At 44.6% G+C, this 22,764-nt stretch overlaps 1 protein-coding gene across 1 annotated transcript in view; it reads left to right on the plus strand.

Moving 5' to 3' along the window:
• Positions 1-11,288, plus strand: part of LOC310800791 (uncharacterized protein) — a gene marked incomplete at its 5' end in the record, with an annotated part of 37,864 nt that extends 26,576 nt beyond the window's left edge. The window contains 6 exons of the mRNA XM_083664712.1: positions 1,247-1,491; positions 7,447-7,560; positions 9,083-9,265; positions 9,529-9,697; positions 10,215-10,320; positions 10,959-11,288. Coding sequence (XP_083520838.1) covers positions 1,247-1,491; positions 7,447-7,560; positions 9,083-9,265; positions 9,529-9,697; positions 10,215-10,320; positions 10,959-11,066 — 925 coding nt within the window. The 3' untranslated portion in view covers positions 11,067-11,288. The remainder of the gene's footprint in view (positions 1-1,246; positions 1,492-7,446; positions 7,561-9,082; positions 9,266-9,528; positions 9,698-10,214; positions 10,321-10,958) is intronic.
• Between the last annotated feature and the right edge of the window lie 11,476 nt (positions 11,289-22,764).

Raw genomic sequence — 22,764 nt, forward strand, 5'->3', positions numbered from 1 at the left:
AGAAATGTTTTTGTTGTTGTTTGTGGAGCGGATGAAACTAGCACACATGAATGCATGTGATATTTTTTGTATTTAGAATATCTAACGCCGTTACTGTACAATTCTGTTACTACCAATGCTGCACACACATACATTATTTCATACACACACACATATGCCTGTGCTTGCCAGTCAGTGACGTCAGCAAGAGGTGCACCTCCACAGAGCGTCCAGGGCTTAATCAATGGGTCTGATCGATAGCTCATTTAACAGGTGAGGCAGCAGCAGAGAGGCCAGTCTACCTCAGGGCAGGTTGCTGTATAAAACGCACACACACACACACACACACACACACACACACACACACACACACAGAACGCAAGGGCTAAAAAATGCAATCTATGCTATGGGAATGATCCTATACCCATAGGCATCTCGGGGTGTGCCGTTAAGCTGAATGTCCCATCTGGGTTTCATGAGATTTCCTCCGCTCCCTGGCTCCTCCCACTGGCCCACCACGGGGAATATGGGCTTTCTCCTCTGGCACCAGCGGGAATGTCAGGAGAGGCTTCATGTCATTAAGTTGGTCTGAGCCTCCTGAGTTCCCCAGGAATATATGAAATAGTTGCAATTTCTCTTCATGCAGACTTGGGGCTGTAGGTGCAGTGGATGGAGAGAGAGTGTGTGTGTGTGTGTGTGTGTGTGTGTGTGTGCGCATGTGCATGTGTGTGTACCGTGTGCGTGCGTGCGCGTGTTTTGCATCTCAGGGCATCAGGTATGTGTGGGGGGAGAGTTTAGAGTTTGTTCCAGTCTTGGTAGATTTAGACATGCTCTCGTCACCTTTCTTGTCACACACACACACACACACACACACACTCCTCAAAAGTCCACGACTTCACGCTAACCTCTCGCCGCCTCATCCACCGTCTCCGCACTCCTTCTCTTCGCCCCAGTGGGAGGGGCTTGAGGTCTTATCTTGGCAAAACACTCCGTCCAACTCCCCGCTTACTAACAGGCTTTATTGGCTAATCTTTAGCTCAGACAAGCACTGGGCCACTAGAGGAAGAGAGAAGGAGAGCAGAGAGAGAGAGAGAGATGGAGAGGGGAAGCAGAAAAAGACACTCTACTGGAAATATGCATACGTGTCCTGCTGTATTCCTGACCCACTGATATGCATATGATTTCTCTCTCTCTCTCTCCCTCCTCCTTCTCTCTGATTTCTCTCTATGTCCGTCTCTCTCTCTCTCTGTCTCTCTCTCCCTCTCAGTTCCTTGTGGTGGGAACATCACGTCAGACAATGGGACTATCTTCTCCCCTGGGTATCCCGAGCAGTACCCCAGCTCAGCCGACTGCTCCTGGCTGATCACTGTGGCTCCTGGCCTGGGGGTAAAAATCAACTTCACCCTGCTCCAGGTCCATGGGCCACACGACTTCATCACCCTCTGGCAAGAGCTGGCTGTTTGGTGGACCTCAGATCATTTAAAAAAGAAAACCACATCTCTCTCTCTCACGGTAGTCACCTTTCTTGTCACACACGCACGCACGCACGCACACACACACACACGCACACGCACACACACACACATTATTCCATAAACTGGTCTAAATCTCAAATTTGACCACTCTGCCTCTGGGAGGAAAACTTGATCTACATACTTGAACTGTGGAATAGGCAGCCCTGATGCACTGCTCGGACTCTCCATACTACAATAGCTGACACGTCTAAATATCACATACAAACCATTTATTTATTTAGTTAGTTAGTTAGTTTAGTTATTTAGTTATTTACTTTTCATTTTCCTTTATTATTACCTATTTATTATTCATTCTTCAATGTATGTTTTATTGTTGTTAGCATTGTTTGTTTGTTTATTTATTTATTCTCCCATAGACACAATCATGCACATAAACATGCGCACTATAACAGGCCTTTATTTAATCCATTTCTGTCTGCCCTTGTGTAGAAGGGGGGAAATAAGAGAGAAAATGTTCCATTTCATTTGTGGGCAAACTGAACTGATATCTCAATCTGTTTGCCAGCAATAGCCAAGCCAAAATGTCAAGGCCAGCTTAGCGAGATGCTGAACTGGCTCCTCTCAATGCTGTTTTTCAGTGCCATAGAAATGTTTGCTACTCCTCTGGATTTCCATTCTTCTCTTTATCATCACCTCCACATTGTGTCCTTTCCAATCGCTTCCCACTCCTTCTCTTCAAGCCTCCATCTTTCTTTTTGACCCGTCTCTGGGGCCAGTTCTCTATCACTTGAAAGCGCGAGAGTCAAGGTCCATTTAGCTAATCCGCTATGTGCCTCTCATCATAGTTTCCCTGCTCCCTCCTTTCTCTCCATTCCCAGGATTCTGTATGTGGCTTTGCATCTCGTGTTCCTTTCAATAGATGCTGCACATGTGGGTACACGCTGCTTTTAGCTTTTGACTGCACGAATGCCACAGAGTGACATACGTGCATTCAATCACATATGCCATGTGCTCACCACCATCCCCTTTGTCCAATTTATGTCTGCTTTCTCATATTATTTTTCTACGCCTCACATTCACTACCCTCCATAATTGGATGCATAATGATCAGACAGAATCAGAAAATGTGCATACATGTGTAACTTCAAGGAAATGAGTTAAGCGATATTGCCTTAAGTTTGCATGAGAATTTGCAACTAGGACACATCAGTGCAGAGAACGCTAACATGTAATGACATTGCATACATACAGTAACAGTAACATGTACAGTCATGAAGAAATGCTTAAGGTCATAATAAGCAGCAAAATTAGGCACCTGTACTTTACCATAACGTTGTATTTTAGTCATGGTCTAAGGGCCAATCAGTGCTTAGGAGTACAGTGGGATAGGTTTCCTTCTCCTGCTGTGTGTGTGGGTCAGTGGACCTGTGTGTGTGTGTGTGTGTTTGTGCTGTGTGTTGATGTGTTTCTGTTGCTATCAGGGGGTTTGCTTGGTAGGTGTATTTCTTCGTGCCTGACCGACTGTCGAGAGCCAAAGCTTCCTTTCATCACCTCCGTAATGCACGGCCATATGCATGATGGCTGCCAGTCCCAGTTGATCCCCTCTCCCCGAGACACCCTCCAAAGGTCCCCGCTCTCAGTGAGCTGACTGTCAGCCAACCTGGCAACCTGCCACGGTCCACACCACAGGTCCACATGGTGTGGGGCAACCTGGCAACCTGACACGGTCCACACCACAGGTCCACATGGTGTGGGGCAACCTGGCAACCTGACACGGTCCACACCACAGGTCCACATGATGTGGGGCAACCTGGCAACCTGACACGGTCCACACCACAGGTCCACATGGTGTGGGGCGCCATCTATCTTTTGCAGATGGTATAATAAAATGCACAACCACATGCTGATGGAGCTGCTTGTAAGATAGTGTTGCAATGATTCTCATCCCAGAGTTTACGTCACCAAGTCGTCCAACATGTCCACTTTCTGTCCTATTGTGGCTCTTTTGTACACGTCTGTCCCTCTTTCCCTCCAAACAGCCCCAACTGTGTTGATCCTTCCCAATAAGCTCATCCAGAGCCAACATGGAGGGTATTGTGTTCCCCAGTTTCCAGTTACCACCGCTGTGTGTCTATCCATTGAACTACTGAGCCAAGGAAATGGGCCCCGTAATGGCGGCTTGGCCAGAGTGTGCTGTGAGGCGGCGGTCCCTAGCCAGCCGTTTCCAGAGCTGCTTGTAATCTCCCAGGCCCAGTCTGACAGCCAAAGACACATGGTTTTTAAGCTGAATGGTGGTGGCAGGAATCTGGCTGGCGTGCCCGCGCCGGGGGAGTGCCAAGGCTGGGCCACAGCTTCCAGATACACTCCCGTTGGCCGCCACTTAGCGGAAAGAGCACCATCCAGCATCGTCTTTCCACGTGTATCTGTCATCTCTACCTGATTTCCACATAATCACCCAGAGCAGCCCGGGGTAATTGTTTTGGGTATGATGAAGTGAGAGCAGCTTGGTGCTATTCTGCTGTTGCAAGATGCTTGAATATAATCTGGCATGTGGCATGGTTTGGGCTTCTGACAGATACACGTCGCAGAGCCTCTAGGTGCTTCCATGGTGGATTTAGGGTGAGTACTACTGTAGGCTAGTGGCTGCGGACAGAAAATCCCCAGGGTGAATTATCGTCACTGTCCAATCAAAGTTGCATCTAGTTGATGCGTTACCCTTTTTCTCCGTTTAGGGACGGCCCACAGGAGACGGCCAGGAAACTGGGCGTCTTCGCCGACGGAGAGCCCAATGACCCGCCCAGCAGTACATCCAATCAGGTGCTGATACGTTTCCGTAGTAACACAGAAAAGGGCGGACTGTTTCATATCAACTACCAAGGTATGTAAAGTAGATTACTTGATCTTACTTCCAAATGTCATGCTCTACATATAATTTGACTCTGTTCACATTTTGGATTCTTTTCAATAAAGCCTACAGATTGCAGTTTTGCCTGCCTCCTCCAATCATTCCTAACGCAGAGATCCTGATGGCCAGCAAGGAATTTAAAATTGGTAAGTAGAAATGCAATAATTTACAAATAGGCTACACACACAAAAACAAAGATAATGGTGACTGTTTTGTGTTAGATGGTGGTCCAAGTCTGTCTGGAGGACGCATAATATTTTAAGCAGTGCATCCTACTGCCAGTTCAGTTTCAGACTCAGGCAGCTCTCGTTAATAACACGTCTCAGAATAGTCCAGGAAGCTCTACGCATAGTACACACACACACACACACGCACACACACACACACACACACACAAACAAACACATGCACACACACACAACCACACACACACACACACACACACACACACACACACACACACACACACACACACACACACACATAAACACATAAACACATCCGCGCACACACACACACACACACACACACACACAAACACAAACACACATAATTAACCACACACACACACACACACACACACGCACACACACACACACACACACACACACACACACACACACACACACACACACACACACACACCCTTCCCTCTCAGGGGACACATTGCCCCTGTTACACTGACTACACATCCCAAAAGACAACGGTATAGAATGCTGACTCACAGCCAAACTACATTACCCAGGGAGCTCCAGGGCAACAATATAAATGAATGATGATGACAAAGTTATCAGAGAGCCAGAGGGATTGTGAGCAGGTGCTCTCATTCTCCCTGCAAGACAGTGGAGATTAATTCTACCTATCTGTTTATTTGCATACCTCCTTGGCTTGTGATTATTCAGCAACACCAAGGCAGAGACACTGACGTATAGCGTTTCATCTCCAGGGGGCCCCAATGTGGATTCAGTATGGCTCTGTTCCCCCGCTGTTAACTCTAACTTTGTCTCTCACCGACACACACGTGGGTTTCCCCTGTGTCAGGCCAGTGTGGCCCTGTGTCAGTTCCAGTGTACAGGCCAAGGCCTGCTGAGGGGTGTGTATCAACACGTTATGGCTTGTGTTACAGGGTGGGCTTTAATGTGTTTCTCTTATCTTATCAAACCACTTTGGCTTCGCTTTAGTCTCGGCCAGTGGTTCTCAAAGTTCTTTGGCTTCAGTACTAGGGGGTCGCATGAAGTAGTCGACATGTCGACGCGTTGACGTAACTATCACCGGATGACATCGTTTGAGACTTGAGCTGCTATTCCCATCTCGTGTCTGATTCACTAATTTCTACATATTTGCTTTTTCTAAATGTATTTGGTAATCAAAGTAGTAAGCTAGGTTATTTGGCTTAGAACTATATGTGGCTTTGCACCTTCGTTGTTGTTTTTCTCGGTATCGGAGTGTGTTTATTGTTGCGAGTGGCTTACTAACGTTACAGGGATCAGCTGGGGTGTGTTCAATTCTATGAAAGCGGTGGGCACTGTTTTGTTGCAGTATTTCAGTCAAAATGGTGGCTATGACTGACAGTTAAACTGCAGGTGTTACCTGTTTCAAAGTACCATATTGCCGCCACCTGTCACGCCAGTAAGTGTTATTCTTCGGCTGCTAGTTCAGTGAGTTTTGGGCGTAGCGTGATCAGACTGATACCATTGGAATTTGTGGATTCTCATCTTTCATTTGACATCTGTTGGACTCTTACTGGTGCAATCAAATGGAAAGAATATCACCATAATAGCTTTTGCACACCAAGTCCGTGTTTTCGTCCGAAATTGACGCACGGCGGAAAAAAGAATACAACCTCATTTGTGTCAATTATCATTAGCTGTGTTTCCATTACAGTTTTTCGCAAAATAATTGCGATATTTCTACAACTTCGACAATGTACAATTGCGACTTGTAGGCGTTTCCATTGAAGTTGAGTTTCGCAATTCCCGTTACCAGCAGCTGCCACAGTGATTACGCACGCGGATCTGCCCCATATCCCGTCCCCTGCATGCTCAAATCCAACCAATGGTCAATGCAAATCACCACATGAAGTTACAACGCATATAAACGAGCCTGATTATCAATTCAAAAGAACATGTTGCGGGCTGCGGTGAATGCAGTGAGCGCGACAGGCAGAGGAAAAAAGATAGCCTACAACTTGTCCCATTTTAGAGATGGAGGAGGGGGGGAAGGCTGATATGGTGCAATAGGCAGAATATCGTGTATTATAATTATAACATTGCACCTGAAACGTGTGTAATGTATTAATCACTTCAGTCAACAGCACCGCACCGGTGTGCTTTTCATCCCGCCGATCATCTCGCCGCTGTGCCAAATGCGCGCACACAGGCATGGATCGATTTCTCCCATTAAACATGATCTATTTTCCGGCTCCGCTTTTGCACAACAGTCGTCTTTCTGCTAGGTAGCGTTGCTTCAAAGTTTTCCACTTGCTGCGAAGGTTTTGCCACGACTTATCAAACCCTTTCTCCCTAATTTCCTTTCATTTTCCAAAGGAGAAGATGGGTCACATGACGTGCTAATGCGAAAAAACTGTTTCCATTACACTTTTGCGATAAACTGCTATATCGACACGTCTGAAAAACCACCTCATGAGAGCGCAAAAACGTTTTTCGATATTTGGGAGGTTTTTCGAAATTTACGTGTTTCCATTACCCAATTTCTATTGCGATATTTAGATTTTGCGCATTTGTGAGGGTAATGGAAACACGACTAGTGACACACCGAGTCCGACAATTACGTCCGTCATTTAAGTTTTCGGACGAGGTTCGATTTTCGGCGTTTTTCGCATCAGTCAATAGATTTTTGCGAGCTGGGAGCCGTCTGTGTTTTCAGATGACGGATTGAAAAACGTGCATACGAAAACAATGGGACTGTTTAAGACAGTTAATCTGACCAATCACAGCTCATAATTGCCTTGACAGATCTGATTGTCACACGCTTGCATCAATCATCTGGGTCACTGCCATTGTTTTGTCTGTAACTCTGATTCTCTCTCTCTCTCTCTCTCTCCTCCATCTCTCTCTCTCTCTTCAGGTGACATTGTGCGCTACCGATGTATTCCCGGCTACCAGTTGAGTGGGAACAACATCCTCACCTGCCGGCTGGCCACCTACCTGGAGTTTGTGGGGCCTCCGCCCTCATGTGATGGTGAGTGGGCTCCAAACAGACTACAGGAAGTGCCTCTACAGCATACACAACCAATGCTATATCAGGACTGTGGTACTTGAATCCAATCTCAAGGCCACTTTCCTGACATCTTGGATTTTGTCTTGTGCCTAATTTGACTCTGACTTGTCGGACACTATTGGACATTGTGTCGACTTTTTCCGTCCTATGAAAAAAAAATCTAGCATTTTTTTTATTTTTTTTTACATTTGGAAAGACAGTTTATTGCTTATTTTACTCTTGAATAGCACTCGATCTGGCCTCTGTCTTGATTTGACTTCGACCTCCATTGGAACTAAATCCAACTCGACTGGATTGTGTCTTGGAATAGACTTGGACTACGGTGGTTTTGACGACAGCCCTGCCAACACGCCTGTGTATCTGTATCATCTCCATGGCTGAAAATCTAGCTCAGAAATAATATGTCACTTACTGTATTCTACTCTAGGCATACAGTTAAAACACGCATTCCAGGAATATTATTTACATTTATAACGATAATGGCGCGCGCCTCCGAGCCTGACAGCCTCCCTGGCTGTCAGGGGTCGTCTCTCGGAGATTCCAGGCGGGCGGGCAGCACCGGTGCATCGGATTGTCCACTCGCTCCGCACGAAGCCGGTGGCTGCCTGGTACTCCGCGGATCCCACTCACGTAGCACGACAACACGCTGAATCCCACCAGATTTGGGGGTGGAACATGGCAGGATTGGCCGATGCCAAAGCCAGTCGACAGAATTGTCAAATCAAATCATCGACACCGTATATGGTCCGTGATAGAGAATGAAATTTCACAGCCAAAAGGTAAACAGTGAACCACTTGAAGGAAACTAGTTGAAATGAAATGATGGAACCAGGAGTCAGAAGAAGTCGTCTGATATGATGTATTGAACATAGATCTTGGCCAAGAGATGCACTCTTGTATATTCACGGATGGATACACAGGCTTACATACATTGAACAGAAACTCAAAGATAATTATAGGACACACATCAGATTACATGTCTTGACGCACACTTGAAGGCTACTCTGTAGACTCAACCTATCTGTTATTCTGGCCCTGTAGAGAGCACCGTGGCACGGTGACAGGGCACAGTGTGCGATAGAGAGGAGCTGCAAATGTAAGGTACAAGTTATCTAAATACGTCTGTCTGTGTATGTACACAGGTTATCCAAATATGATGTCTATCTGTGTATGTACACAGGTCATCTAAATTTGAAGTATGTCTGTGTCATAACTATATGTAACTAAAATGGAAATGTATATGAATATATTAATAACTAGTGATTGTCCAAATAAAGGCTAATGTGATGTAACTTTTCTCTATCAGTCCACCTCTCAATTTGTTTTCAGTCTGAAACGGACTCAGATGCACGTGACGAACGGGTTCACCTCGACTTTAAGAATATAGATTAGTTTTGGTATACAGTAGGTGTTTGTATGGCATAAATCAAAATTGTGTACGTCTCAATTGTGTTGTAACAGTTGATTGTATGGATTTTTCTAGGTGTTCCAGAGCGCTCCCACTCAGTGCTGCTGCAGTACTCTGTGAATGGAGGGATCAGCTGGCTGCTGTTGGATGAGTTTTACTTCCCCACCTCCACCGACACTCTGTTCCTCCACCTGCCGCTGCCCGCCAGCGCCCAGACCAACGCCACCCGCTTCAGACTCTGGCAGCCATACAACGGAGGTGAGTGGACACATGCCGTGGAAGCACACGCACAACAACACAGAAGCTCAGATCATCTGTCCTTTTCCACTCCCTCTTGTCTGCCCCACCCTACCCCTGTCTCTCTCTCCCTCTCTCTCTCTCACGTAACACTCATCTGATCACATCACACATCTCCACTCCACGAGGTCACAGCGTATAGTCGCCATCCTCAGGCCATGTTCCCAGTGTAGATGTGTGAGTCTCTCTCTCTCTCTCTCTCTCTCTTTCCTTGTGCCCTCTAGGTAAGAAGGAGGAGGTTTGGGTAATAGATGATCTCATCATTGATGGCAGCTCCTTGCACAACCCACCAGTGGTAACAGATGGCTTTGAAGAAGGCCCCAACGAGTCCAACTGGCTCTTCTACCCGGGGGGCAACACTGGCCTCTACTGCCCCTACCAGAAGACTGGCCTGTGAGTAAAACAACAAAGGCTCGGTTCATTTTGAATGTCTTCTTCTGTCTTCATTGATGCATGATGGTGCTGAAAAATGCAACTAGATGAGCTTTCCCTTGACAGTCCCTTTTGGGTGTGTGTGTGTGTGTGTGTGTGTGTGTGTGCGTGCGTTTGTGTCTATGTGTGCGTGCGTTTGTGTGTATGTGTACATGCGTGCGTTTGTGTCTATGTGTGCGTGTGTATGTGTGCGTGTGTATGTGTGCGTGCGTTTGTGTGTATGTGTACGTGCGTGCGTGTATGTGTACGTGCGTGCGTTTGTGTGTATGTGTGCGTGCGTTTGTGTGTATGTGTGCGTGCATGCGTGTATGTGTACGTGCGTGCGTGTATGTGTACGTGCGTGCGTTTGTGTGTATGTGTACATGCGTTTGTGTGTATGTGTGCGTGCGTTTGTGTGTATGTGTACGTGCGTGTGTTTGTGTGTATGTGTACATGCGTTTGTGTGTATGTGTGCGTGCGTTTGTGTGTATGTGTGCAGGGAGGAGGATGAGTCAGCCATGGTGTTTGTCTCCAGCGAGCTTGGAGAACACTCCATTACCACCAGGGACATTGACGTCAATGAGAACACCATCATCCAATTTGAGGTAGACAAACACAGCCTCCAGTGACTTTTCTTTTTATAGAAGTCACAAGGAACATGCATGATTTCCTACTTATGTAAAAGATCAATTATTATGATAAAAAGAAAAGAATATGATGATGTTAAAAACACATGTTGTGTTACAGTCAAATGTATAGAGCACTGCAGGAATGAGTCTGGAAGTAGCATGTTGGATCTTCAGGTGTGGTTTTAGAACGGGGATTTCACTTCAGTGCATAAAATAAGGTCTGTGGTTAACAAAGGTTTATGGGATTGGTAATTTGTGTTCAGCATGATAATCTTCACAAACATGAATCACTTTTATGAAACGATTTTCAGAAAACTTCAAAAGTCATACAAGTGATCCACGTTGTGAAAATGATCCTGCTGAACACAAATTACCACTCCCATACATCTTTGTTAACCACAGACCTTATTTTATGCATTTAAGTGAAATCCCCATTCTAAAACCCCATTCACTTTTCCCCTGAGGATCCAACATGTCCTGGACGTCTGCCTTCCCACTACAAAAATACATCATCCCTGTGGTACTCTATTGTCTTACATCCTTTCTATTCTATCTGTCTCTCTATTCATCTTCTTTCTTTCTTTCTTCCTTTGTTTCTCTCTCTCTCCATCCAGGTCAGTGAGGTTCCGTTGGTACCAGAGTTTCTACGCTACCGGTTCTGCTCCTCCCACCTGGGCCCTGGACAACATCTACATCGGCCCTCAGTGTCAAGACATGTGTAACGGCCACGGGGCCTGTGTGGGCGGCACCCACTGTGTGTGTGACCCCGGCTACTCTGGACCCGACTGCTCCGTACCCGACATCCCCAACCCTGACTTCCTCAAGGAGCACTTTGTAAGACTATTTTGATGTGCTCAATAAATAAAGATGATTATTTACTTGAGTAGAGGGACTCTCTTGCGCTTCAACCCCTCCACATAGGGAGGTCGGTGCTCTCAGAAGAGGACAAAACACTGGAAAAGGTTCAATGGGCCACTTCAGTAAAGACTGAACCCAAAGAGAGGACTGGAGCACACGAAATCACTAGAAATTATTTAATAGGTACAAAGCACTGACGTTTTGACGCACACAGCGTCTTCTTCAGAGTCAAACAGTACAGGCAGAAACATTCAGCAGTTAAAAAGCCTCCAGTATGAGATGTTAATTTCTCATTGGATAGAGGAGAGTGGGAGGTGATCATTCAATCAGCCTACCACTCAGCAGAAACACTCTCCTCAGAGCGGACAGTCATCACCCAAAACAATTGATCAGTAACATTCCCACAGGACAGTTTCTGCGACTGAGAAGGAATTGCAGTACCAAGGAGCAATTCGAACTGAAGGCAGGCGACATGACCACACGCTTCCGTGACAGAGGCTATACGGAGAGAGACATCACCACAGCGTATCAGAGAGCTGTGCGCACCGACAGAGCCAGCCTCCTCATTAAATCGAAGCGCTGCTCCGCCCCACGCCTCTGCCTCTCCACTGAGTTCTCTTCTATTGGAGGGGAAATCAAAAACATTGTTAATAAACACTGGCATGTCCTTCAAAGCGACCCTGCTTTAAGACAAATATGTGTGGAACTCCCCCCTCATCTCTTTTAGAAAATCTCGTTCACTGAAAGACAGACTGGTCCACAGTGCCATGAGTCCCCCCCAGAAAACCACCTGGCTAGGTTAGTCACCAAAGCTCAGGGAGAGTGAACAAAGGACACCATGACCTAATAGTCCTGCTATGCATTTGAAGTGGAGGCTGTTTGTTTGGCTGGATGTGCAGGGCGATGTCTCGCAGGCAGCTGATGGGTACTTTTAAGCTGTCAGAAGCAGCCCCTTTGCCATCCGTCTTCCCGAGAAGATTGCAACAAGCTTCAACAGGGGCAAAACGGCAGTAGAGATAGAAAGTTAACCTGTTAACCCCTAAGCCTATTTTTCAGCTCACCTGCCGAAAATGACATGCCTGAACTGAATTGAGTATATCTCCACAACTACAGGGTATTTTCTGAAAATTATTTTTTTCAAAAGCTAGCCAACACCTGTGAGATTGCTGTAGAAGTGTCAGAATCAATTACAAATGTACTGTATCAGAGTAAAATCAGTTAGAACATGGCAAAAAATTAAAAATTCAAGCTCCGGGACGTGATCTATAGCGATGGCTGTGAAGGAAACAGAGTAGTCAGCATGGCTAGCTTTGAAATGTTTAACCAAAGCATAGTCCATGTTGTGTCCATGTCGCTATAGATCACGTCCCGTCCACATCTACTGTAGAAGAGGAAATCGAGAGAAAGCCCTTAATCAGCTAGAAAGCCGCTGGATCCATAGACTACAGGCTTTACGTTCCCCAGGGCTGAACGATGCTATAGATATGGTTTCTTTCCTATAGACATCCTCCCCTCAGGAATTTGGTAGCCCTCTCCTCTGCTTTATTTCCCCCTAGCCCCCCCCCCCCTTTTGTTTACAAGGGTTATGCATCATGATTATTATATATGTATTTTCTTATTCTATTGGTCTCACAACGTATTATGATTATAGATGTTTGTTGTTTTGTGGTGTATGTACTTTTCTAGCCTAGGAGTCTCTTTGTATATAGAACAAAGGTCAGTAAGTGTATTTATGTGACATGTTGACCTCTTGTGGTTAATATTATGTACTTTTTTCCAGCTAACAGCTGTTAAGTATTGCCATTAAGGCTTGCTGAACTTATTAAGGCTTCCTTTACTGACTTGTTTCCTGTTTGCAACTAGCCCTGAAGAAGGCCTTTTGGCCGAAACATGTTGGCTGTTTTATTCTGTTCTATGAAGAACTAGCCTTATATTAAAACTTTTTAATGAAGAAGAGTGCCTTGGAACCTTTTTGATGAACTCTATGCCTTCCCCAATGTAGTGGGGCTATCTATTAAACAATATGCAAGCTCAATCAGGGTAATGGTTAGCAGTATGCAAGCTCAATCAGGGTAATGGTTAGCAGTGCCCTAGTTATTATCTCAGAAGGAGGAAAGCAGAGTAGGCAAATTATATTGGGTTTAGGCCAGGCCCGACCATAACAGCGACAACCTTTTATACTCTGTGTGATAAATAAAAACCAACAAAGATATTTTCTCGTCTTTGGACATTTCTTTTATTCAGTTCAGTGGAGAGTTCTATTTTTCCGTGACACCCAACATCCAAAGAGCACCTTCTGTAAGCATTTTTTCACTTTAAGGAACGCCGAAGCCCTCCTTTCCTTCCATAGCTCTCTGGTTGTATTGGTTTGCCTTGCCATGAACACATTTATTTTTATTTTTTATTTTTTGTATTCAAATCTATTCGAACAAATATGTTTGGTTTAGAGGGAATATTCAAATATGATTTTGGGCCAATTTTGACAGCCCTACTTCTTTCTAGAGCACTGATTTTCAACAAACATGTTGTCTTCTGCTCTCTCAATGTTCTCTGGAGGTTGTGAGAAGACATGTTGGGAAGTGTAGGAAATCACTAACTGAAGTAGAAGTAGATGGGGCAGCTTGACGGAAAGTAGGTAGATAAAACATTTCATCAGAAATAACGAGTGGAATTCACTCAACATCACATTGAGCATTTGAGGGTGGCCACTCGTCCTTTTCCCTCCATCCATCCCTCTCTCATCCTAGACTGTATCGAGTGCATGGCGTGCTCGGACAACACGGTGAGGGCCGGCCTGACACCCAAGTACCTGGATGTGAACACGCTGTGTGAGATGCTGAACTACAGCCCCGCCCCCGCTGCCTCCAAGATCTTCCCGTCCGTCCAGGACGCCTCGGACCCCTGTGTCTCCCTATACGACCCCCCCGTGCCAGACTTCACTGTCATGAGGATACAGGTAATACATGTCAGCTCACTCAATTACAACAGCAGTTTGACACTGTACGAGTGTCATTCCAAAACAAGACTAGGTAAAACCTAGTTAGTATATAGCTGGCTTGCAGTGTTGTCAACTCTTTTGCCAACTGCTGACTCCGCCTGCCAGGGCCAGATTCGGCATACGCCGGTAACAATTAGCCTGCCTCAAGTGGCCATTCGAGGAACTGCAGTTGTTTGTACTGTACTTCCACATTGGCCTCATTTTTCAGAACTGAAGATTGAGACTTTGTCTCATCCTTATTCTGACTCAAATAAACATTTACTCTTACAAAATAAGGGAAATACCAGCACCACCAAGTTTTGAGATTTGAGCTCATGAAACAACTTTAACTCATTCATGGCCAGTTTAGGACTGCCAATATTTAGCACAGGCCAAAGATTTTCATAATTGTTGGTCATCTTTCAAGACCCACAGTAAATTATCTATTAGCACCAGAGTGATTTGCAATACCTCAAAATGAAGATGTACGTCTCTGGGTTCACCAGGAAAAAAAAAGTGAGCTTTTAGCATGTTCTGTACTCTACTTATATCCATTTATATACACCCTGTTTTCACCCAATAGGTCTCTCTGAGATGACAAACAGGAGAAAATGCAATTTCTGTAAAATACACATTCTCAAGCAGAACTCGCTCTCAATTCTTTTATTTTGAACTGTATTGACATCAGACATGTAAATACTATTCGTTATGACACAAATGAAAAAAAAAAAATATATATATATATATATACACATGAAGTGCTTTTTTTTTTACATTCAACAATACAGCAGTGTGAGTGAGTGTGCAGACAGACAGACACACAGACAGACAGACAGACAGACAGACAGACAGACAGACACACCGACAGACACACACACACACACACACACACACACACACACACACACACACACGATCCCCCTTCGTTGCGTGATTTCTAACCCCACATAGGATAAGCAATAACCACGCCCTGTGGCGCCGGGATTGGCCAGGAGCAACACTGGAGGGCACGCAGCCCAGCGATTTCATGAACCAACTGAATAGCTCTTGAGAACAGACAGCGGGCTGCTGTGACTGCCGCTTCTGCCTTGTGTGTTTATTTTGTTTTGTTCTGGTCCACCCGTCGTCGTCCATGTCTCCCTGTCCTAGTATCCTCCCTGCCTGATCGTTCCCGTTTTCCCCTTGGCTATTCAACACGTCCTCACCGCCCCTCTGATCGATCATTTCCTCATTCCTCCGATGATCAAACGCATCTCTGGATTACCGTTTTCTCCGGCTGGCACACAGGAAAGCGACCAGCTCCTGCAGCGCGCGAGGGGCGTTTCAATGGCGTTTCTCCTGTCTGCACAAGGCAAGCTCCTTATCCGTTTTCTGCTTTTCCTCCTGCTCAATTTCAAAACAACAGCTGCGGTATGTGTTTGTTCACGTGTTGTCTTAGATGCTAGGGACCTGATACTATGTCACAGGCTGAGGAAGTGTTTGAACTACGCCCTGCAGTAATAAAAACAAAAACACGTCAAACACGTCATTGGCCCTCTGGGCTATTCCTGATAACACGTCAAAGACGTCATTGGCCCTGAATGAGTTAAGGTTAGAGATGAGAACATCATTGAATATGTTTACATTCACGCTGATGATTCGATCTTAACCCGATTAAGTCAATACTCTGATTAAGACACTGCCATGTAAACAGCATTTTCTATTATTACCTTACCTGGAATGAGGTCACAGTCGGAGTTAAGTAAAATAGTCGATTTAAGACGTGAAATATTCCGATCTTAGGCATAATGTGATCTCGTCATCTCGTGGTGAGTACCCGAGTCACAAAAAGTACAAAAAGGCACGCACATCCAGTGAGGGGTTAAAACCAGGTGCAGGACCGAAGTGCAGATAAGTAATAAAAATAGAGTCCGCACACTGGCAGCTGCTCCCAAATATTTATTCGACCACAAAAAAGTGACGTTTCGGGCAAGGCCCTTCCTCAGACATCAATATAGAGTACCCGAGTCACAACATGTACATAGAGCTTTTTGGCGCTGTTAGAAATGTGTGTTTTTGGTGACTTTGAACGGTTGTACCATTTCCTCAAATTCATTGGCGATACTAACTAACTGGATGACTGTAGCTCACTGTATACTGCACGGAGAGTGACGGTAAAGGCATTGTGTATCTTAGTTATGTATGGGCGATATGGCAAATGGGCGAAACTCCCCAAAAAGTTGGCGTATCCCTTTAATGCCCAAAACGTTGCACATTGCAACTGTTAAAAAAGCGAATGTGTCTCTCCTGCCTCCATCCCAGGTGCCGCCCTCAGTCAAGCAGTACACCTTGTCTCCGGTCGACTGCGCCGGCATATCCTCCTGGTCATCGACGGCCATCGAAGGCCGCCGCCCTCTCTGACATCACCCTGAGGCGGGGCAGCGTCCTCTTCGTCTCGGCCAATGAGAGCGTCTCCCTGCACATCACCTCCCCATCGGGAATTACCATGTTCCAAGCCTGCTGCCTGCTGTAGGTGTGAGTGTGTGGCTGTGTGTGAAGGCTCATGCTACTCTACCTTCAATTCAAGATTTGATTTGATTTTCTGCACCGGCTTGAATGAATGAGGTGTACGCTGCATTATGGGGTTGAGGCTGATTGTTGTGCACTTTTTGGTAGGTAGTTTGCAAAAGGAGCTTTCAGACACAGCGTACGAACGCCTGTGTGTGCCCGCTACCCCGCCTCTTCAACCCAACCAAACCCACCCTGTGGACCACTGTGCCACCCTACATGCCAGTCGCAGCAGACTGTCGCTGGATTTGTAACTGTTTTTAACCCGTAGTGTGTAGGTGCAACTTATACCTCCACATTCTTCTTTTCCAGTCTATGATGAAGTAACACACACTCACACAAAATCTATATAAGCTTTTATTTAACTAAGGAAGCAGAAAGGGGGAGTGTTTACACTGGTGCCGTACACCGCGACTCACTGCGCTGTACACCTACTGCTGTTGAGAGCTGAGCAATGAGCACGTCTACGACTTTCCCAGCCTGACTCTGCCAGACGGGGGCAGTATGGACCCTTTTCACGGGGGCCATTTTGTGCCAAAAAGGCAGGGTAAACACCATGGATGTATAACACAGGTGCAACTGCAAGCAACACACTAATGAGGATTTCCTAATTCCAATCATGGAAGTAGGAAACCCTCATTAGTGTTTTGGTTGCACCTGTGTTTACCCTGCCTTGGCCCCTGTGAAAAGGGTCTATTGTGCTCACAGTGGTGTTGCGAACTCAATACCGCCCCATCTGGCAGCGTCAGGTTATGACCCCCCCCCTCATGAGCCAATATAGTTGTCTTCCTCCAGGACCACTGCTGGAACCACCTGTTGAATCATTGATATTATTGTATTTTAGCGGTTGAGAATAGTGTAATACTGATATGCCTGTGCATGTTTGAGTTATAGCAGTGCTACCGGAAAGGGCCTTCTTGACTGTGATAATGAGCCATAAACAGAGTACCAGTCTCAATCAAGTCTACCCTCCAGGGTAGGATTGGTTTTATACAACAGTTATCAATGCATGTGTACGGTCTGGAACCTCATACTTTAAGGATGGAAAATATAAAGTAAGGGAGGGTTACTAACTAGCTCCTCCTCTGTAGGACTCATACTCCCATTATATACTCCTGTTCCTACTCTATAGGAGTTATCAATTGGAATGCACATTGACCAGTCTGACTGCTGGACTGTCTGAAGCTACCTTTTTGTTAAGATTGAAAAATGCACTACTGCTGCTTTCGGATACTCTACTCATAATACTGTATAATTTTACACACACACACACAGACACACAGAGGTGTTACAGTGTACAACAAAATGTTGCATTCAGTTTCCTGGTTTGTTGTAGCAACAAATCATACAGAGTTATTACTGAGTATATGCAGCCAAATGTTTGAGAGTTTGCATGGTGACTACTTTGACCAAGGGATTATTACAGTTTGGCTACAAGATGTTTGTACAATATTGTTACTAGATTATTTCAGCATGGTGCAAAACTACTGTAAAATGACAAGGTCGATCTCAACTCATTGAATTGTGACGTTTCTCAATCCCCCCCCCCCTTCCCCCCAAAAATGGTTTATATAGCTTATCTTGAATCAAATCAAATATTGCGAAAGAATGCTCTATCAATCTGTCAACCTACCAACAAATAACTGTTTCACTTTCCATTTGGACCTGGATGAATGACGGGTGAATGAGCCAAGTTGATACAAGCTGTACTGCTAACATAACCAGAAGAGCAGGGTGTTGTGGAGTTTTCTGGTGTTGGTGATTTAGCTTGAATCTCTAAACTTGTCTCTATAAGCTCTAAATGTTACTAAAAAAATTGTTGGGCAATGGAAAAAACATTACAGATAGAAGGATTTGAAGAGTTATTAAGATGCTCTGCATACAGTGACCTCTGCTGTACTTATAGGATTATATTCTTTTGTCTTTTTCTTTATTTCCCTCCTAACTTCAGCTTTTGTTGAGTCACTCTTGCAGGAATACAGATGACACACATTCCAATGCTTAAACATTTTACAGATTGCAGACTGTACTTACAGTATTTAATTTGAGTGTATGTACTGTATATATATATATATATCATGTATATATGTCCAAGTGAGAAAATGTAATTGGTGTTTGCAATTATTGCCTGCTAGACATTTGTGCCTGACGTGCCTCCTACAGCGCCATAGGGTCAGCTGCAGGGTCATCAGCCGTTTTGTAGAGAAAATGGCCAGGTTATTTTGTTCTGTAACCTGTATACCGTATATATAATTTCTTATATTATTAGATTATATTCCCATTATTTCTGAATATATTTTGTTCTGTATATATTATTTCTTTTTGTAGAAAAATAATTGCCAGGTTATATTTTGTTCTGTATACATTGTGTATATATTATATTCATATTATTTCTGTATATATTTTGTTCTGTATACACTGTATGTATATATCTTTTTTAACATAAAATGTTTGGGTTACTTAAAATATTTGTCTCTAATTTGATCTTTGATAGACTTCAATGTCTCTTGAAATGTAAGGGCTGATTAGGAGAAGACCTGCGTCTTTACAAACAAAGGCCTTATTGTCTTCTGCTAGATATTTATTTCATGTTTGACATAAAGAAGTGGTTCCTTCAGGTCATCAAGGTGTAGCCGAGGCCAAAAGCCAAGTAGGATTCAAAATGCTGAAGTATCCCATTAACCCATTGATACCTGATGCAGCATTTGCGTGTATATCCCTTTAAGACTAACGCGGTTCGCGGTCTTAAAGGGATACACACACAAATGCTGCATCAGGTATCAATGGGTTAAGATGTGTTCATTGGCAACGGTACAAATATAAGCTATTTTCTCTCTCTCTCTCTCTCTCTACGTCCCCAGCAAAAAGGGAAATAATACATTTTCACTTTAATTCCATTCATAACACAATGACAGAATGTATGACTATTTTGGTCATGGGTTTCATACACTTTCTGTAATAAAACATCTTAAAGCAAACATTTTATGAGATGGTGGACCCTGGGACAAACCCCTGGCGTAGTTGTATCCTTCTGTTAAACAGTTTAATGCCAGAACTGTTCTGCTTCATGGTTCTGCCTTTTGCCAGTTAATGGCTACATGACTTTGGAATGATGGCACACATGGACAAGAGACGAGAGAGGCACTAAGCTAAGACTCTGTGCACTTTGTTGTACATACGGTAGTTTCATGGTAGTTTTACGGTAGTTTATATACATATATATATATACATATATATATATATATATATATATACATATATATATATGCAAAATACGATAGGGTCATCGCAACTGGCCCACCTTTACAGGTACTCTGCCCTGCACCATCTGTGAGCCAGTGGCATCGCTCTTTCCTCTCCTTCCTCCTCCTTTCAGGCACCAGCGGGACTGTGCTAGGCAGGGGCATCCTCATCCCTGAGCCAAGTCTGGACTTGGCCGCCTACCTCCACTGGACAAGAGTTGAGTGGCTACAGCAGGTCATCAGATGGGCACCCTCCCTTCTAGATGTTTCGTCAATTTTTTATATATATATATACACACATACATATATACACACATATATATATATATATATATACGGTATATATAATACAGAAATGTCCATATTTCCATATACATACAAACTTTACAGAGCTTTTTTTTATTATTATACTTTTTCTTTCTTTTTTTGGGGTAGATGCTCTCCTGTGAAATGAAAGATTGTGATAACGTCATATCCTTTAAAGGACACAAGATGGCGCTTGAATACCATAATGGGAAACAAACAGGAAACAAACGGTGGTAGTCCATTCTGAGATGAGAATTCATGGGTCTAATCCTCAGATCATAGGTTTATAGTCTTAACAGGGAAATGTGTGTGTCACACACATATATATCAGTGATGTCATAAATTGTGACATCATCAGTGATGTCAGAGGCATTGTGACATCATCAGTGATGCACACATACACACACACACACACACGCACAAGAGACAGACAGGCACACACAAACACACACAAGAGACAGACACACACACTGATGACATTCAGTGACCATCTTTTTCTACATGTACTTAGGCTACATTTCTCCATGAAAACAGAAGGACTGTTCTTGTCTTCAAATTTCAAAACCAGTGTGTGAAAGAAGATTGCTTGACCATATCTCCTCGTGAGTCCTGAGCCGTATATGTCATTGTGGTCAGAGAGAGAGAGAGGCAGCTCTATGTGGAGGTGAAGGGGGCGTGTGGGTTGTAATGGATCAACATGTGGGAACAGCAGTTTGTCTCTGTCTGTCATGTACATGATGCAAATCACTTCAATCCTGCTCACACAGGTTCATAATGGCTGCTCTCTCTCTCTCTCTCTCTCTCTCTCTCTCTCTCTCTCTCTCTCTCTCTCTCTCTCACACGCACGCACGCACGCACGCACGCACGCACGCACGCACGCACGCACGCACGCACGCACGCACACACACACGCACACGCACACACACACACACACACACACACACACACACACACACACACACACACACACACACACACACACACACACACACACACACACTGCTGGGGGCCTCAAGCTCCGCCCCTGTAAAATAAGCCGGGTCCATTGAAATGGCTCGAGAGACGAGACGGAAGCAACAGAGCAGCAGAGGACAGGAAAACCTGCACGAGCGGCTAGAGAAACAACAACTGCGCCAAATAATGTCTCGTTTCTGACACACGCGCTCTTCCAGAACAACACCTCGCTCGGAGGCGACGACACGCGCCGGGAAAAGAAGGCGAACTTTCTATTTGGCCGGAGCTCGCGGATGGAAAGCATTTGGGAATAACGCGACGTACATGTTCCTCTCTGTGGTACCTGAAGTCACACTACAGAAAGAGACTGGAGGTCGGGCTTTGTTCTCAGAGGTAAGTCACCTTCTCGTAGATAGGAGGGCTGTTGTGTTGTGTTGTGTTGTGTGACCTTTCCGTTCAGTGGAAGTGCTGACTTGTCTTTAAGTTAATAACGTGTTGTGCCGTGTTTCAATGAGCCCAGCTGCTTTATGCTCAAAGCCACTGTAGCCTCTCAAAGTGCCTTTTATGTACAACTCTTCGCATGTTACAGAGTAGTTCTTTGTTTGGAAATTTCTTCTTTCTGTAGGCTATCTTATTTTCGAGTGTGTGTATGCCCGTGGGCCATGGATTTAGAGAGAGAGAGAGAGAGAGAGAGAGAGAGAGAGAGAGAGAGAGAGAGAGAGAGAGAGAGAGAGAGAGAGAGAGAGAGAGAGAGAGAGAGAGAGTCTGTCTGAGCATTTCTCAATATTACACTGGGAGCAAGACTCAAATCTGCAGTAACAGTTTATTTCCTTTGCACATTTTATTGATTCATTTAGTTGTTCAGTGTTTTATTAGAAATCTTTCTGTGAAAAGGATCTATTTCAGATTTTCAACAAATCATTGAATAGGTCAAATGATTCCATTAGCCTGGGTTTCAGATTAGAGTTTATATTGTCAGTCACACTGACATGGGGAAAAATCTGTGGGAATTACTGGATACTTGCATTTTTTTTATATGAAAATGGTCAAATTTAAAGATATTGAATAACCAACATCTTCATTCAAAAAATCTCACTATAGGTGTCATTCTTCAAAAGCCTGTAGCGGTTGAACCCTAGCAGCAAGAATGATAGCCTTTATAGTCTATAGTGTAAATCCCCAACCCTGCAGTGGACAGGTTGAGCTGAGCTGATTGCTTGCTGGTTGTCTTATAATCTGATTTGATTAGGATGATATGCTGTGCGTGGAAGGTTATTCATTTGAGTCTCTGCTTGGATGAACCCATGACTGCAGATTAACCCAAGAGTACATTGTGCTAATTTGACTGTGTGGAAAAACCGACTGTGTGAGAATTCCCAGAAGATTATATCTGGCATCTGTGTTCATGAACTGTCCCCTTAAAAATACTACATCAAACTCTAGTGTGGTTTGTCCAAGTGGTGTTGCCATCCAGCAGATCTCCCTCCAGATCCACCAGGTGGAGAAACAGTGCAGGATGCAGAGTGGAGGCTGACA

This window comes from Poromitra crassiceps, assembly GCF_964638095.1.
Source record: "Poromitra crassiceps genome assembly, contig: HAP1_SCAFFOLD_73, whole genome shotgun sequence".
NCBI classification, from domain to species: Eukaryota; Metazoa; Chordata; class Actinopteri; order Beryciformes; family Melamphaidae; genus Poromitra; species Poromitra crassiceps.